The sequence below is a fragment of the Ornithorhynchus anatinus genome, chromosome X1 (genome assembly GCF_004115215.2).
Source record: "Ornithorhynchus anatinus isolate Pmale09 chromosome X1, mOrnAna1.pri.v4, whole genome shotgun sequence".
Lineage (NCBI taxonomy): Eukaryota > Metazoa > Chordata > Mammalia > Monotremata > Ornithorhynchidae > Ornithorhynchus > Ornithorhynchus anatinus.
In genome coordinates this window covers 113785678-113801237 of record NC_041749.1, presented here as the reverse complement: position 1 = coordinate 113801237, position 15560 = coordinate 113785678, and the positions used below count along the sequence as shown (strand labels likewise).

The 15560-nt window shown below is 59.1% G+C and overlaps 1 protein-coding gene across 1 annotated transcript; it reads left to right on the top strand.

The window, feature by feature from the left end:
* Nucleotides 1–8076: 8076 nt before the first annotated feature.
* Nucleotides 8077–14086, top strand: ISYNA1 (inositol-3-phosphate synthase 1). The gene is made up of 11 exons (XM_029049700.2): nucleotides 8077–8178; nucleotides 9405–9532; nucleotides 10583–10744; nucleotides 10850–10982; nucleotides 11093–11286; nucleotides 11481–11630; nucleotides 11882–12097; nucleotides 12337–12501; nucleotides 12610–12723; nucleotides 13007–13224; nucleotides 13673–14086. Exons 2-11 carry the CDS (start codon nucleotides 9422–9424, stop codon nucleotides 13875–13877), a joined length of 1668 nt encoding a protein of 555 aa, XP_028905533.1. The 5' UTR covers nucleotides 8077–8178; nucleotides 9405–9421; the 3' UTR covers nucleotides 13878–14086.
* Nucleotides 14087–15560: the final 1474 nt, after the last annotated feature.

Here is a 15560-nt window from a genome sequence, read left to right as displayed (position 1 = left end):
AGGCTGACACAACAATCCAGTCGGGATATTATGAGAGCCTGTACCAGAACGGTAGCAGTTTGGATGGAGAGGAAAGGGTGGATCTTGGAGATATCGTGAAGGTGAGACTGGCAGGTGTTGGTGACGGATTGGATGTGTGGGGTGAATGAGAGAGCAGAGTCAAGGATGACACCAAGGTTGCGGGCATTTGAGACAGGAAGGATGGTAGTGCCGTCCACAGTGACACCCCCATCCTAAAACCCTCCCTTGAGCCCCACAGCTCCCTCCAGTTATTGCCCCATTTCCCTCCTACCATTCCTCTCCAAACTCCTTGAGTGAGTTGTTTACCCCTGTTACCTCCACTTCCTCTGTAATTTTCTCCTTGACCCCTCCAATCTGATTTCCACCCCCTTCACTCCATGGAAACTGCACTCTCAAAGGTCACCAATGATCTCCTTCTTGTCGAATCCAACAGCCTCTACTCCATCCTAATCCTTAAAACGGTCCCCATCTTTTTAGATACCACTGCTATGTGAATGAGTCCCAAATCTACCTCACTAGTTCCTAACCCCTCAGCTGCTCGCAGGCCCCGGCCTCCTGAGGGGTTAGTTCCTAACCCCTCAACCCCTCAGCTTGCTTTTGACACTGTCGACTACCCGCTTCTGAAAACATTATCTAACCTTGGCTTCACTGACACTGTCCTCTCCTGGTTCTCCTCCTATCTCTCTAGTCGCTCATTCTCAGTCTCTTTCACAGGCCCCTCCACTGTCTCCCACCCCCTAACTGTGGGAGACCCTCAAAGCTCAGTTCTGGGTCCCCTTCTATTCGCTATCTACACCCAGTCCCTTGGAACACTCATTCACTCCCACTGCTTCAACTCTCTTTATGTAGATGATTCCCCAAATCTACATCTCCAGCCCCGATCTCTCTTCTCTGCAGTATCCTAATTTCTCCTGCCACAGGACACCTCTACTTCATTCATGCATTCAATAGTATTTATTGAGCGCTTACTATGTGCAGACCACTGTACTAAGCGCTTGGAATGTACAAATTGGCAACAGATAGAGACGGTGCCTGCCCATTGACGGGCTTACGGTCTAATCGGGGTAGACAGACACACAAAAACAACAGCAATAAATAGAATCAAGGGGATGAACATCTCATTAAAACAATAGCAATAAATAGAATCAAGGTGATGTACATCTCATTAATAAAATAAATAGGGTAAAAAAATATATACAATTGAGCGGACGAGCACAGTGCTGAGGGGAGGGGAAGGGAGAGGGGGAGGAGCAGAGGGTAAGGGGGGAAAAGAGGGCTTAGCCGAGGGGAGGTGAAGAGGGGTAGAGGGGGAGCAGAGGGAGCAGAAGGAAAAGGGGAAGCTCAGTCTGGGAAGGCCTCTTGGAGGAGGTGAGCTCTGAGTAGGGCTTTGAAGAGGGGAAGAGAATTAGTTTGGCGGAGGTGAGGAGGGAGGGCATTTCAGGACAGCAGGAGGACATGGCCCAGGGGTCGACGGCGGGATAGGCGAGAACGGGGGACGGTGAGGAGGTGGGCAGCGGAGGAGCGGAGCGTGCGGGGTGGGCAGTAGAAAAAGAGAAGGGAGGAGAAGTAGGAGGGGGCAAGGTGATGGAGAGACTTGAAGCCTAGAGTGAGAAGTTTTTGTTTCGTGCGGAGGTCGATAGGCAACCACTGGAGGTTTTTAAGAAAGGGAGTGACATGCCCAGAGCATTTCTGCAGGAAGATGAGCCGGGCAGCCGAGTGAAGAATAGACTGGAGCGGGGAGAGATGGGAGAAAGGGAGATCAGAGAGAAGGCTGACACAATAATCCTGCCGGGATATTATAAGAGCCTGTACCAGTAAGATACGTTTGGATGGAGAGGAAAGGGTGGATCTTGGCGATATTATAAAGGTGAGACCGGCAGGTTTTGGTGACGGATTGGATGTGTGGGGTGAATGAGAGAGCTTGGATGTCCTGCCAACACCTCAAACTTAACATGTCCAATACAGAACTCATCTTTCCACCCAAACCCTGTCCTCCCCCAGACTTTCCCACCACCATCTTCCCTGGCTCGTAAGCCCATAACCTTGGCATTATTCTCTACTCATCTTTCAGCTCGTTGTGGGCAGGAATGTGCCTGTTTATTGTTATACTGTACTCTCCCAAGAGCTTAGTACAGTGCTTTGCACACCGTAATCACTCAATAAATAGACTGGAGAGAAGCAGCGTGGCTCAGTGGAAAAAGCCCGGGCTTGGGAGTCAGAGTTCAAGGGTTCGAATCCCGGGTCTGCCACTTGTCAGCTGTGTGACTGTGGGCAAGTCACTTAACTTCTCTGTGCCTCAGTTCCCTCATCTGTAAAATGGGGATTAACTGTAAGCCTCACGTGGGACAACCTGATTACCCTGTATCTACCCCAGCGCTTAGAACAGTGCTCTGCTCATAGTAAGTGCTTAACAAATACCAACATTATTATTATTAAATACCACTGAATGGATGAATGAATGAACCCACATATTTAATCTGTCACCAAACCCTGTCGGTTCAAACTTCACAGCACCGCTAAAACCCGCCCTTTCCTCTTCATCCAAACCGCTACCACGTTAATGCAAGCACTTATCCTATCCCGCCTTGATTACTGCATCAGCTTCCTTGCTGACCTCCCTGCCTCCTGTCTCTCCCCACTCCAGTCCGTAGTTCATTCTGCTGCCTGGATCATTTTTCTACAGAAACATTGAGCCCATGTTCCCCCACTCCTCAAGAACCCCCATTGGTTGCCCATCCAACTCCACACCAAACAGAAACTCCTTACCGTCGGCTTTAAAGCACTCAATCACCTTGCCACCTCCTATCTTACCTCACTGATTTCCTACTACAACCCAGCATGCTCAATTTGCTCCTCTAATGCTAACCTTCTCGATCAATCCATCAATCAATCATAGTTATTGAGTGCTTACTGTGCACAGGGCTCTGTACTAGCTGCTTGGGAGAGTGCAACACAACAGTTTATCAGAAATATTCCCTGCTCACAACGAGCTTACAGTCTACTCACTGTATCTCAATCAATCAATCAATCATATCCATCTTTCTATCTCACCACTGACCCCTTGCCCACATCCTGCCTCTGGCCTGGAACTCCCTCCCCCTTCATATCCAACAGATGTTCACTCTCTCCACCTTCAAAGCCTTATTTAAAGCACATCTCCTCCAAGAGGCTTTCTCCAACTAAGCCCTCATTTCCTCTACTCCCTCTCTCTTCTTTATCGCCCTTGCTCCCTTTATTCATCCCTCCCTCAGTCCCACAGCACTTATGTACACACCCAGAATGTATTTATTTATGTTCATTACTGTCTCCCCCTCTAGACTGTAAGCACCTTGTGAGCAGGGAAAGTGTCTACCAACACTGTTAAATTATACTCTCCCAAGGGTTTAGTACATAGCTCTGTGCATAGTAAGTGCTCAATAATGAAGAAGAGAAAAACTTGCCATTGTAAATTTTCCAGGTTTCTGACCTGCTCGGTCCTCCCTCAGATTGCCCAACTGCTCAACCACCATCTCGCAGGCTAGAGAGAGAGAAGCAGCCTGCCTAGTGGGGAGCTCATGGACCTGGGAGTCGAAGGACCTGGGTTCTAATCCCAGCTCCACCACTTGTCTGCCGTGTGACCTTGGGCAAGTCACTGAACTTCTCTGGGACTCAGTTTCCTCATCTGCAAACACCTGCTCTCCCTCCCTCTAAGGCTGAGCCCCATGTGGCACAGGGACTGTGATCGACCTGGTTGTCTTATATAATAATTATGGTATCTGTTAAGAATTTACTATGTGCCAAGGCACTCTACTAAGCCCTGGGATAGATACAGATACCATCGGCTTTAAAGCACTCAATCAGCTCTCCCCCTCCTAGCTAACCTTACAGATATCCTACTACAGCCCAGCCCGCACACTTCACTCCTCTAACTCCAACCTACTCTCTGTACCTCCATGTCATCTATCCTGCCACCAACTCCTTGCCCACGCCCTCCCTCGGGCCTGGAACCCCCTCCCCCTTCATATCTGCCAGCCCACCACTCTCCCCTCCTTCAAAATCCTCTTAAAATCACAGCTTCTCCCAGAGGGCTTTCCTGGATGAGCCCTAATTTCCCCTAATCGCCTGCCTTTCTGCGTTGACTATGCACTTGGCAATTTGATACTCTCCCCAGCCTGACAATCCTTGTGTAAATATTCTTATACTATACTACTTTCCCTATTCCTAATCTATTTTAGTGTCTGACTCCCCTTCTAGACTGAAAGCTCCTTGTGGGCAGGGAACGTGTCTACCAACTCTGTTGCTTTGGACTCTCCCAAATGCTCAGTACAGTGGTTGCACACAGTTAAGTGCTCACTAAATACCATCGATTGATTGATACAAGATAATCAGATCAGGATTGGGAGCAAGTCTATGCAGCCTAGGAAAAAGGGAAAGGAGCCCCGAGTGTGGCCTCCCATGTTAGTGTCCCATGGTTCTGGGTCTCTCCGGCTTGTGAAACTGGTGGGGGCTCTCAGTGCTGAGGCTTTGACCCGGCAGAGGCCTCTCAATATATCGACACACCCAGACTTCCCTGCCACGGAGTGGGCCGGGGGTTTGTGCCTGAGATAACAACGTAGCCGGGCGAAGTCGGCCTGTGTGAGACCCCTGGGTCCATGCGTGACCACATTCATCCAGGGCGCGTGAACACGCAGTTGCCAAGAACAGCTTGATGGCTATATATTTTCCCCCCAGACTCAGTGAGGGCCGGCCGCGTGCCAAGTCTGGCAACCCACGGGCAGCTTTTGAGGATGAAAAATCCATCCTGTGTCTCTTCCAGCTGAAACGTGTTCCCTGCTCCAGGAACCTGGGCTCCGTTAATGGTGGCCTCCCTCAAACTTTCCAAAAAATCCACCTTTGGACCGAGCTCCAGGGTGGAAAGTTTGGGGCCTGAAGGAAATTGTTTTTGGAAATTCCTCAATGAAAATAAGTTGGGGAGAGGGAGAGAGGGAGGTCGTCAGAGTGGAATCCTCGCCGAGGGGCTCCCCAGGCCGACCCCCACAGTCCTTCCGGCTCTTCGTCAGTGCAGGGGTGTTGGGCTAATTAACCATCACTGTTTCTTGGTGGGGTTTTAGCTGATTCTCCCAATTTGGCACTGTCTTCTTGATCAGCAGCAAGCACCCCCTTCCTGGCTCAGGGCTGGACACGGAAATGGAAGTGGAATGGAAAGAGGTGGGTGGGGCGATCTTCAATCGGGTCTGCGGGTGCTCTGGGCCCCTTGGCCTCACCCCAGCCTGCTCCCCACCACCCTGAGGGCTACACAGGGCTTCTGCCTTCTAGGAGTTTGGTTTGAGTGCTGGTGAAGCAAAGAGCTTCCGGCTGTGCTGTTGACTTGTCCCCCCACCATTCCTCTGGCAGCTGATCCTAGCATGAGGAGGAGGAGGAAGAGGGGCTGGGGGCAGAGGTGGTGGGGTTGGCTCCCTAGCACCTTCAGGATCTCAGGTCCCAACCCTGCTCCCTCCTCTCCAGATCAGCTGCTGTCAGAGACAGGGCTCAGGCTCCGGGAAAGTGGCTCTGGCTGGAGCCAGTGTTTTGAACGGGACCTGGGGAGGAAGAGCACAGGACTGGGACTGGGGAGACCCAGATTCTAGCCCCAGCTTTGTCACCCAGCCTGCTGGTGACCTTGAGCAAGTCCCTTGACCGCTCTGTGTCTCTGTTTCCTCCTCTGTAAAATGGGGATACGATTCCTCTTGTCCCCAACTCTTAGACTGTGAGCCCCTAGTGAGACAGGGACTGTGTCCAATCTGACTATAGCTCCTCCAGCTTGGCCAGTAGAAAGTGCTCAATCGATACCATCACCATCCTCGTTTTCACTAGTATTAGTGCTATCATTATTACTGTTATTGTTATGATTGTTATTCACCGTTAGCTACCCAGGTCCTCAGTCAGAGCAAAATGCAAGGCTTGAGAACTGAACTGGAGGCTGCCTGGGTTAAAACCCACCCCTCCAGTCATCCCTTAAGTGCCAGAGCTGGCTGGAGAGGGAAAAGGAGGAGAGAGGAGAGTTTCTAACATGTGGCACCCTGGCAGGCTGGACCGGCTGCTGGAGCTGGACCCAGCGCCCTGTGGGAGAGGATGCTGATACCCGAGACCCCATCAGTGATTCAGTCCCTAAGACTAAACAAGTCCCGCTGATCTGTGTAGCCCTGCCTGGCATGAGTCAGATTCTAGAATATTGAAAGTTATTAGGGGGTGACAGGGTGGGTGGGAGGGGAGGAATCCAGAGGGAGAAAACAGTGGAAAATTACCAGTGTCCTGGTTCCCAAGAATGAGAATCTCAGTCTACTTTCAACACCTTCTAAAGCAGATATGGGGCAGAGAAGGGCCAGCCTGGACACTTTTCAGTTCAGGTCAGCGCTGATTGGGAATTCCAAAGTTGGAGCTGGGACAATTAAGGAAGGGATTGTTCGGCCCCTTTCAAATAAATGGGGACTGGGACGCGGGGGGGGGGGAGGGGGAGTGCGGGGGCACGCACGCGAGTTAAAAAACAAAGGCTAAGAAGCCAGGGTCTCCTTGCCCCAGCGAAGTCATGATTCTCACTGCCCACCGGCCTCTCCCTCCTCCAAGGTCCTGGGAAGGCTCAAAATCCTGCCACCCCTCCACCCCGATCCAGCCGAAAAAGCCCTGTAACCAGCCTCAAGGCAGGGGGCACCAGATGGGACTTGTGCTTTCTGTCTGGGGCGGGGGGTAGGGAGGGAGGGTGGTAGGGACACGCCGCTTATCCCCTTCCACTCTTTATGACCATGGATTCACACACTCTCACCAGCTCCCTCTGTGCTGACTCTAGCAAGGATGCAGATGGAAAGGGGTGAAGTCAACAGAGGGAAAGGCGGCGGGGAGAGGTTTCCCTGGACTCAGCTGAAGCAGCCCCAAGGGACAAAAAGGCATTTTGCTAGTAGGAAGCCCCTCTGAAGCCATGCCCTCCACCTCCCCGACCCGCCGGCCAGCTCAGCCTCCCCTAGCGCCCCAGCCTGGCTCAGCTCTCTCTCTCTCCTAGGGGGTGGGGACCGTCGAGCAGGGATGGGTTCTCCCTGGGCACCGCCCCCAGGTGAGTGGGTGACTCAGCACTCAGCCCTGCCTGGTCCAGCCAAGTATAGGTGTGCCCAGTGGCCGGGAGGAAATGGAGCCATAAAAGCCGGATGTGAAGGGCAGGGCTAGGCCAGGCCCCTAGAGCAGAGTGGGCAATGGAGGAGAGGAGTTGGCAGGGACACCCGAGTAAAGGGCTGGGTTGGAGAAAGAGCGGAACACTTGGAAGCCAACGAGTGGATGCCAGAACCCCGAAGCTCATGGCCCCGGCGAAGGCCAACCTCTCCCTCCGCTTCGGTGTCTCCCGCCGCCAACTGGGCTTGGGAATGCGGTTTCATCGAGGCCTTCCCGCGTCCCCTCCCTCATGGCCAATGCCGGCGGGAGAGAGAGGGGTCGGGTCAAGAGGGACAAACGCCTACTTCACAGATGGGAAAAGGGCCTCCTGGGCCCGCCGTCTCCTTCCCGGTCTCCTGCCTCTTTCCCCGCCTAGCTTGGCATCTGCCCTCGGGGGAAGAGGAGGAAGCGCCCAGAGCCCCCAGCCGGGAATGGGGGGGGAGGGGGCGGGAGGAGCCAGTCCCTAGGTCCGTAGAGTGACAGGGGAACACCCCGTTCCCCCCAACTCCCCATCCTCCGGAGCCCGAGAAGTCACGGTCCGAGGACCGGGGCTGAAAAGAAGCGAGGCGCTCCGGTGAAAATCGAGCGGGCCCTTCCCTTCCACCTCCTAACATTGGAAAGGCGGCTCCGGGGATGTTTTCTTCGTCGTGTTTGACAGGAAAGCAGGGAGAGGAGGCGGGGAGGACGAAGGCTGCGGGGTCTCTGGGCGGGATCCCGGTTCCCTCCGGGACTTTTGGCCCGGGGCCCGGGGCCCGGGGCCCGGCGCGGGGGCGGGGAGGAGGGGTACCAGGGTCCTCATGGGAGTCGGGCTTCTAGAAGCACAGTTCCGGCGAGGGGAGAGGGGGGAAAGGGGGAGGGGAGAGGAGGCGGGGCTGGGGGGGAGGCGGGGCCGGGGCTACCCATTTACCCCCGCTCTGGAGCGCCGCGGTCAGCTCTCCGGCCCAGAGTCACTCCATGTGCCCTGCTGCCCGCTGCTACCCTCGCCGCCTCGCCACCCCCCGGGTGAGTGAGGGGGAGGGGGGCGTCCCCCGGGGCGGGTGGGGGGCGCGGACCCTCAGAACCCGGACCCTCGGGGCGGCAGAGGGGGCCCGGGAGGGGCCGGGGCCCGGGGCCGGGGGTCGCCCCCCGAGGGACGGCGGGCGCCCCCGGACCACACGTGCGGAACTGGCACGTCTGCATGCGGTGGGGCGGGGCCGGGCCCTCCCCTTCGCTCGTCCCGGGGGCCGGGGGCCCTCGCTCGCCGCAGCCTTCGTCCGCTCCACCTCCGGCTGTCCGTTCAGCTCAGTCGGGGGGGCGGAGGCCGGGGCGCCGTTTGCCGTGGGGCCGGGAGGGGATGCTTGTCGGACGGCGCCCTCCCCGGTGCTCGGGAAGCCGGGGACCCGCCCCCTCGGGGCCACCCCTCACCCTCCCAGCCAAGTCCTCCTAGCTGCAAGTCCTCCCCCTGGGGAGGGGGGCGGGGGCAGGAGCAGCCCCGCAGGTGACGTCTCCTCTCAGGAGCCCTGGGCGCCCTCTCTCTCCCTTCCAGTCACTGCCCTAGACAACCCCCAACTCCTCGCCTTTCCCTTCTCCTTCTCCTCCTCCTCTCGCCACTCTACCTTTTCCTCCTCCAGGTCGATTCCCTTCTCCTCCTCCTTCCCCTCCTCACCCTCCTCTTTTTCTTTCTCCTTTTCCCCCCCTCGCCCTCTTCTCTTCCTCTCCCACCCTTCTCTTTCCAACCCTCCTCATCCTCCTTCTCCTCCCCCGACCCCTCCACCACGCAGCCAATGGCGAGCGGTTGGTTGACCAGCGTTGCACTGGGCATCGAATCGAATATCCAACAGCTGTTTCTATACCAGCGGCTGTGGGTGGGTTCCAGGATTGATGTGGGGAGCTGGCTCCACTCTAGGGCAGGCCTTAGTGTCGCCTCAGCTCGGCACACCTGAATCCCCATGCTGACTTGGGCCCCTTCTCTCCCCACCGCCGACACTGACCCAGCGCCCCGTCTGCCCTTCCCAAGGGTCAGGGTTGACCCCGGAAGGTGGAGGCATTCTGCTCTCTGTCGGACGCCCACGAGCGCACACTAGTTGGCCTGGTCTCCTCCTCCCACCCCCTCAGCCTGCCTCCCTGAGCACCTTGACCTGCCCCCCCGAGAATGTGGGGATGGGAAAGGGAGCCGGAGGGGCGGGAGAGGGACAAGTGTGCCGTTGCCCCTTGCCTCCCCCACCTCCCGACACTGCCTCTGGCTACAGTTCTCCCCAGCACCGCGATGGACGGTTTTGTGGTGGAAAGCCCTGATGTAACCTATGGGCCAGACTTCATCCAGGCCAATTACATATACCAGACCGCCCGGGTGAGCCGAGAGGGTGAAATGACTAAGGTAGGTGAAAATCGGGGGCGGGGGGGGGGGGGAGCGGGGGGAGGCGAAGGCCTTGCCGGGCCGTGTTCTCAGGTCTAAAGACTTGACCACAGCTCCTTTCTTCAAGACAGCAGGGACCTCGGGGGTGGCCCTGGATGGGTCTGGGGGGGGGAACTGGCCAAGTCAATCACTTTGAGCTGGAGTTGACTAGTCAAGCCCCGATCTCTTCATGAGAGGGCTTGGGGAGGCAATGGGGAGGAGGGAGAGGGAAAGATGATGCAGCCTGAGCGAGAGAGAAAGGGAAGCGAGGGTGGTCTCACGTTCAATTACGTGGCCCTTATGGTCCGAGGGGTGGGGGTGGGAGGGCTTAGCATCCAGGGTTGGTCCTGGCTTATTCCCCTTTTTCCTCCTCCCCCTGGCTTTCCCTGGGCCCTCCCACGCCCTTGGCCCCTGACCTCTGAGGCCCATGAAGCAGCCCATGAGGCCCATAAGAGAAGCAGCGTGGCTCAGTGGAAAGAGCACGGGCTTTGGAGTCACAGGTCATGAGTTCGAATCCCAGCTCTGCCACTGGTCAGCTGGGTGACTGTGGGCAAGTCACTTAACTTCTCTGTGCCTCAGTTACCTCATCTGTAAAATGGGGATTAAGACTGTGAGCCCCACGTGGGACATCCTGATTCCCCTGTGTCTACCCCAGTGCTTAGAACAGTGCTCGGCACATAGTAAGCGCTTAACAAATACCAACATTATTATTATTATTATCGTGAACTCTAGTTCTCCGGGCAGTTTCAGGGCTGTCATTGCTGTGTGAACCCTCACCTGGGGCTGAGCGGGTCAGGGTCAGCGTGTGTCGAAACGGACAGTAACTCAGCCTGTCCGCCTGAGGCCTTGAAACAGTGTGTGGGGGGACGGGGCTGGAGGCTGCATCTGAGTGAGAAAGCTAGTCTCTCCACTTTCCCATGGGTGGTTTGGGGGAGGAGGAGACGCTAGGAGGGTGTTCCGGCCCTGGGGTGTCTGGGGCTCCTGGGCTTCCCCATCTTCACACTGCTCCACTGAGGGGGAGGTCTCCCACAGGTGTACCCCAGCTCCACCCGATTCACCTTCCGGACCGAGCGCCACGTGCCCCGTCTCGGGGTCATGCTGGTGGGCTGGGGAGGGAACAACGGCTCCACGGTGACCGCGGCGGTGCTGGCCAATCGGCTGCATCTCTCTTGGATGACCAAGGCTGGCAAGAAGGTGAGGGCCGAGGATTGGGGTAGAGGGGGAATAAGGGAATGAGGAGAGGTTCCGCCTGTGTTCCTTTTGCTCAGGCTCGCTCCTCACCGCGGCCCCTCTCTCCAGGAGGCAAACTACTACGGCTCGCTGCTGCAAGCCGCCACCGTGAGCCTAGGGAGCGACGCCAGCGGCAGGGAAGTCTATGTGCCCTTCCGAGACCTGTTACCCATGGTGCACCCTGATGACATCGTGTTTGACGGTGAGAGGGGGTGTGTGGCGCCAACAGGGATGGGGCGTGGGGCGTGGGGCTCAGCTGGGGGAGATGGGAGATGGGGGGACAAGCAATAGTTGGGCCCGTGTGGCTTTCAGGATGGGACATTTCCTCTCTGAACCTGGCGGAGGCGATGCAGCGGGCCCAGGTGCTGGACTGGCCCCTGCAGGAGCAACTATGGTCCCACATGGAGCGGCTGCAGCCTCGGCCCTCGGTCTACATCCCCGAATTCATCGCTGCCAACCAAGAGGGTCGGGCCGACAACCTGATCCCTGGCACCCGGGCGGAACAGGTGGGTGCCAGAGGCCCTGGCTCCCCAGGCTAGATGGGGCCCCTCATCCTTCACTGTAAGGAGCAGCCTGTTCCCTGGGCCCACCTGGAGGAGCTCAGGGGCAGAGGCGAGGGGGTCTACCCAGCTGCCATCTTGGGGACGGTGGGGGTGGGGGCCGGGACTCTGGAGAACAGCCCCTTCCCCTCCCACCCCAGCTGGAGCAGATCCGCAAGGACATTCGGGACTTCCGTGCGAGCAGCGGGGTGGACAAGGTCATTGTCCTGTGGACGGCCAACACCGAACGTTTCTGTGATGTGGTGCCTGGCCTCAACGACACAGCGGAGAACCTGCTGCAGACCATCGAGGTGGATGGGGACCTGGAACCTAGGGAGGACGCCAGGCCCGGGCCGGGCCTGGGGCCGGGGAGGGGGGCACGGTCCGCTGCGGTGGGGGGGGAAGGGGGGGCAGTGCCTCAGCCAAATGAGGGGCAGTGGGCTCGCACTGAGCCCGGTGTGGGTTCTGGCTAGAGCAAGCCCGTCAAAATGCTTTATCCTCTTGCTCCCCAGCAACGTGCTCACACCCCACCCCCTGCCTAACTGGCTCCATTCTTCTACAGCGGGGGCTGGAAGTGTCCCCGTCGACACTGTTTGCCGTGGCCAGCATCCTGGAGGGCTGTGCCTACCTCAACGGCTCCCCTCAAAACACCTTTGTGCCGGGGGCCGTGGAGCTGGCCCTGCAGCGCCAGGTCTTCATCGGTGGGGACGACTTCAAATCCGGCCAGACCAAGATCAAGTCCGTGTTGGTTGACTTCCTCATCGGGGCTGGCCTCAAGGTGGGGGGAGTTGGGGCGGGGAGGGGGGAGAGACACACCTCCGGGCAACCGACTGGGCAGGGAGGGCCTCAAGGGTCCTGTCCCTTAGAATGGGGAGCCTCCGGGATCTGGGTTGGAAGAGGTGGGTTAGCGGAGCAGGGGCACTCAGGAATGAGGAAGGGCTGAACCTGGCCTCCGATGCCAGGGGAGGGGAAGGCAGCAGGTACTCGGGCTGACCCTGCTGCCCCCGCCGCCCCCAGACCGTGTCCATCGTCAGCTACAATCACCTGGGCAATAACGACGGGCAGAACCTGTCTGCACCGCAGCAGTTCCGCTCCAAGGAGATCTCCAAGAGCAGCGTGGTGGACGACATGGTCCGCTCCAACCCCCTGCTTTACGGCCCCAAGGAACTGCCTGACCACTGCGTACGTGGGTGGGGAGGCCAAGGGGCGCGGGAGGACTTCCTTCCTCCCCACCCTGGGGGGATGCAAGCTGCCGGCGGGGGCTCCAGCCATCTTGGCCTCTGACTGCAGGTGGTGATTAAGTATGTCCCCTATGTGGGTGACAGTAAGCGGGCACTGGATGAGTACACGTCGGAGATCATGCTGGGCGGCACCAACACGATCGTCCTGCACAACACCTGTGAGGTACAGGGAGGGGAGTGTGGGGCAACCCGGCGGGGGGGTAGAGAAGAGGCGCCAGGCACCCTGCTCGGTGCCCATCAGCTCCCAGGGACACCTTTGCCACCGGCACCCCGCTGACCCTCAGCAGGGTCTCCATGCCCTCCAGGCCTCGCTAGGCTGGGCCGGGCTCTGGGCACCGCCCCTGGCAGGCAGCCGCAAAGTGGCGGCCCAGCCGCACCTGGAGGGGGCCGCTCAGCCCCTGGAGCCCCGGGCCCATCTGCCAAGTTCTGTGCCCGTCTGCCGCCAGGACTCCCTGCTTGCCAGCCCCATCATTCTGGACCTGGTGATCCTGACGGAACTCTGCCAGCGCATCACCTTCTGTACCGACTCAGACCCCCAGTTCCAGAGCTTCCACCCCGTCCTGTCCGTCCTCAGCTTCCTGTGTAAGGCACCGCTGGTGCCCGAGGGCACCCCTGTGGTCAACGCCCTCTTCCGCCAGAGGAGCTGCATTGAGAACATCCTCAGGTCTGGGGAGCCGGCGGAGAGGGGGGCGGTCTGGAGGAGCGATCTGGCCGGACTGGGGAGGACGGTCTGTTAGGGGGAAGCTGGGCCAAGGGGTAGAGGTGACTTCCTCCCTCCCCTTCCCCCTCCCCCGCTCCCCGCCCCGCCGCTCCACCACGATGGGATGGCCCGGGTGGCATCGCCCCCTCACCCTGTGGAGGGTGGGGGGTCTGAGGGGCCAGGAGCCCCACGGATGGCAGGGATGCAGGTCCCCGCCGCTGTGGGCACCCCTCCGGCCCTGAGCGGGCTCAAGGGCGTCGGAGTGGAACGCTTGGCCTTCTATTCAAACCTGCTCCCTCCCCGTCGCCATCTGGCCGCCGGGGTTAGGGCGGGATCGCGCCGCCATCCTGGGTGTCTTGGGCGCGAAAGCACCCGGACCCCGAGGCCGACGGGCGGTCTCCTTGCCACGCAGGGCCTGCGTGGGGCTGCCACCGCAGAACCACATGCTGCTGGAGCACAAGATGGAGCGGCCGGGAAACAGTCTCAAGAGGGGCGGCTCTGTGGCTCCTGACTGCCCTGCTCCCAAGAAGAAGGGGGCTGTGGCTCCCCCCGATGACTCGATGCGTGATGCCAATGGGCACGGGTGCCCCAGTGCACTGCACGCCACTCCCAAGTAACACCTTGCCAGACACACGTATACCCAGGTCCCCGTCGGCTTTGCGTGCGGGGCGTTCTCAATCCTAGTGGCTCCTTTTACTGCTTTTCTCCTCCTATTCTCCCTCCCCTCTCCCTGTGCTTTCTCCTCTTGCCACCCGTTTCCCCCCTCGGGGACTGGGCGATGTGAACCGAGCAACACGGTTGCCAATAAAGTGGCATTAGAACAGTGTGACCCTGCTCCTTCACCCACTACCTGCTACCCTCCCTCCCCTCTCCCCAGGTGCACCTGCCCCCTCCCCCCCCCCAGCCTCCTCCTTCGGGATGGGCTCCGGGGCACTACCCCAGCTCCCCCTTGGGACTTGGCCCTGGAGACAGAGGGGCCTGGGGAAAGGGCACAGAGGAGTCACACACATCTACGAAAAAAAAAAAATTACATTTATTGATGCAGGTCTGCCCCTCTTCCCCACCCTCGACCCCCCCACCTGCCCGCCCCTCTCCCTCCCCACCCTGATAACCCGACTTTCGGTCAGTCTAAAGGCCCTGGAGGAAAGAAAGAACATACAATATCCCTACACGCGACAGCTAAAACCTAGGCCAGAGGCGCTATCTCTACAAGCAGATACAGAGGGGCTGGGGGCCGTGAGCCAGGCTGGGGCAGGGGAGCAGCAGGCCCCTATCCTTCCCCCTCCCCCTTCCCAGCCATCCCAGCTCCCACCCAAAGGAATTACATCACAGGGAATGGGGGGGGGGGGAGGGGGCGGGGCAGGGGAGCGGGGCTGAGCTGGGAGCAGGAAGGGAGGGGGACCCCCTCTCGTTCCCTGCAAATCACAACAGGCAGAGTCAGCCCCGCCGGAGTCGGGGGTAGGCTGTACAGGGGCCGGGGAAGAACGGGGTAAGGAAAGCCGGGAAAAAACGTCCATTGCCTTGAGGTCCTTGTGTTATAAAAGAGGAGAGTCCTTCATTACAAAGTTCCGAGTGGTCCCAACATAGAGTGGCGGGGAGGAAGGGGGAAGAAGGAATTGATGTATCATCCCGCCCGCCCCCCACCCCCTACGTGCGCCGACACCCCCCACCCCCGCCGGCCCCCGTCCCCGCCATTTTGGGCGAGTCCCCTCCCACTGTCCACAAGATCACAGTGGTGTCTGAGGGGGTAGGGCAGGTTCGGCGCCAGGCTCGGAGGACCCTGCCCGTGCCCAGGGGGCTCCTGAGGGGGGAGAGGGATGCGCTCTGCTGCCGGCCCCTGCAGGAGGCCAGGGGCTGGGCCAAGGGGACTGGCACTTTCCTGACCACAGGTCTCCGCCTTGTCTCCTCTGTCGCTTGAGGTCGGAGGGGTCCGAGGGCCCCGTGGCAGTGCCCTGGACTAGTCCCGGGGCCAAAGGGCGGCGGCAGCCTGCAGCGTCAGCTCCGGCCTAGGCTCAGCTCACACCAGGTGCCTGTGTGTCTTCAAAGTGGGTCAGTTTCTTCCCCTCCCGCTCTGAGCAGGATGCAAGGGCTGGGCGGGGGGTGCAGGGGGGAGAGGGGGCCCCCTCTTTGGCACAATGCCAGGCTCTGGTCTGGAGAGGGGCCCGAAGAGCAGCGGCGCAGAGCCGTTCTAGGGGCTGGGGCCCCGTGTCCAGGCGTCGCCTACCCCCAACCCCCGGCGCAGGGGACCAGACGCAGCCACGGCTTCCACGGAGACATCAGCTCCGCCCCTCCACCCCGCC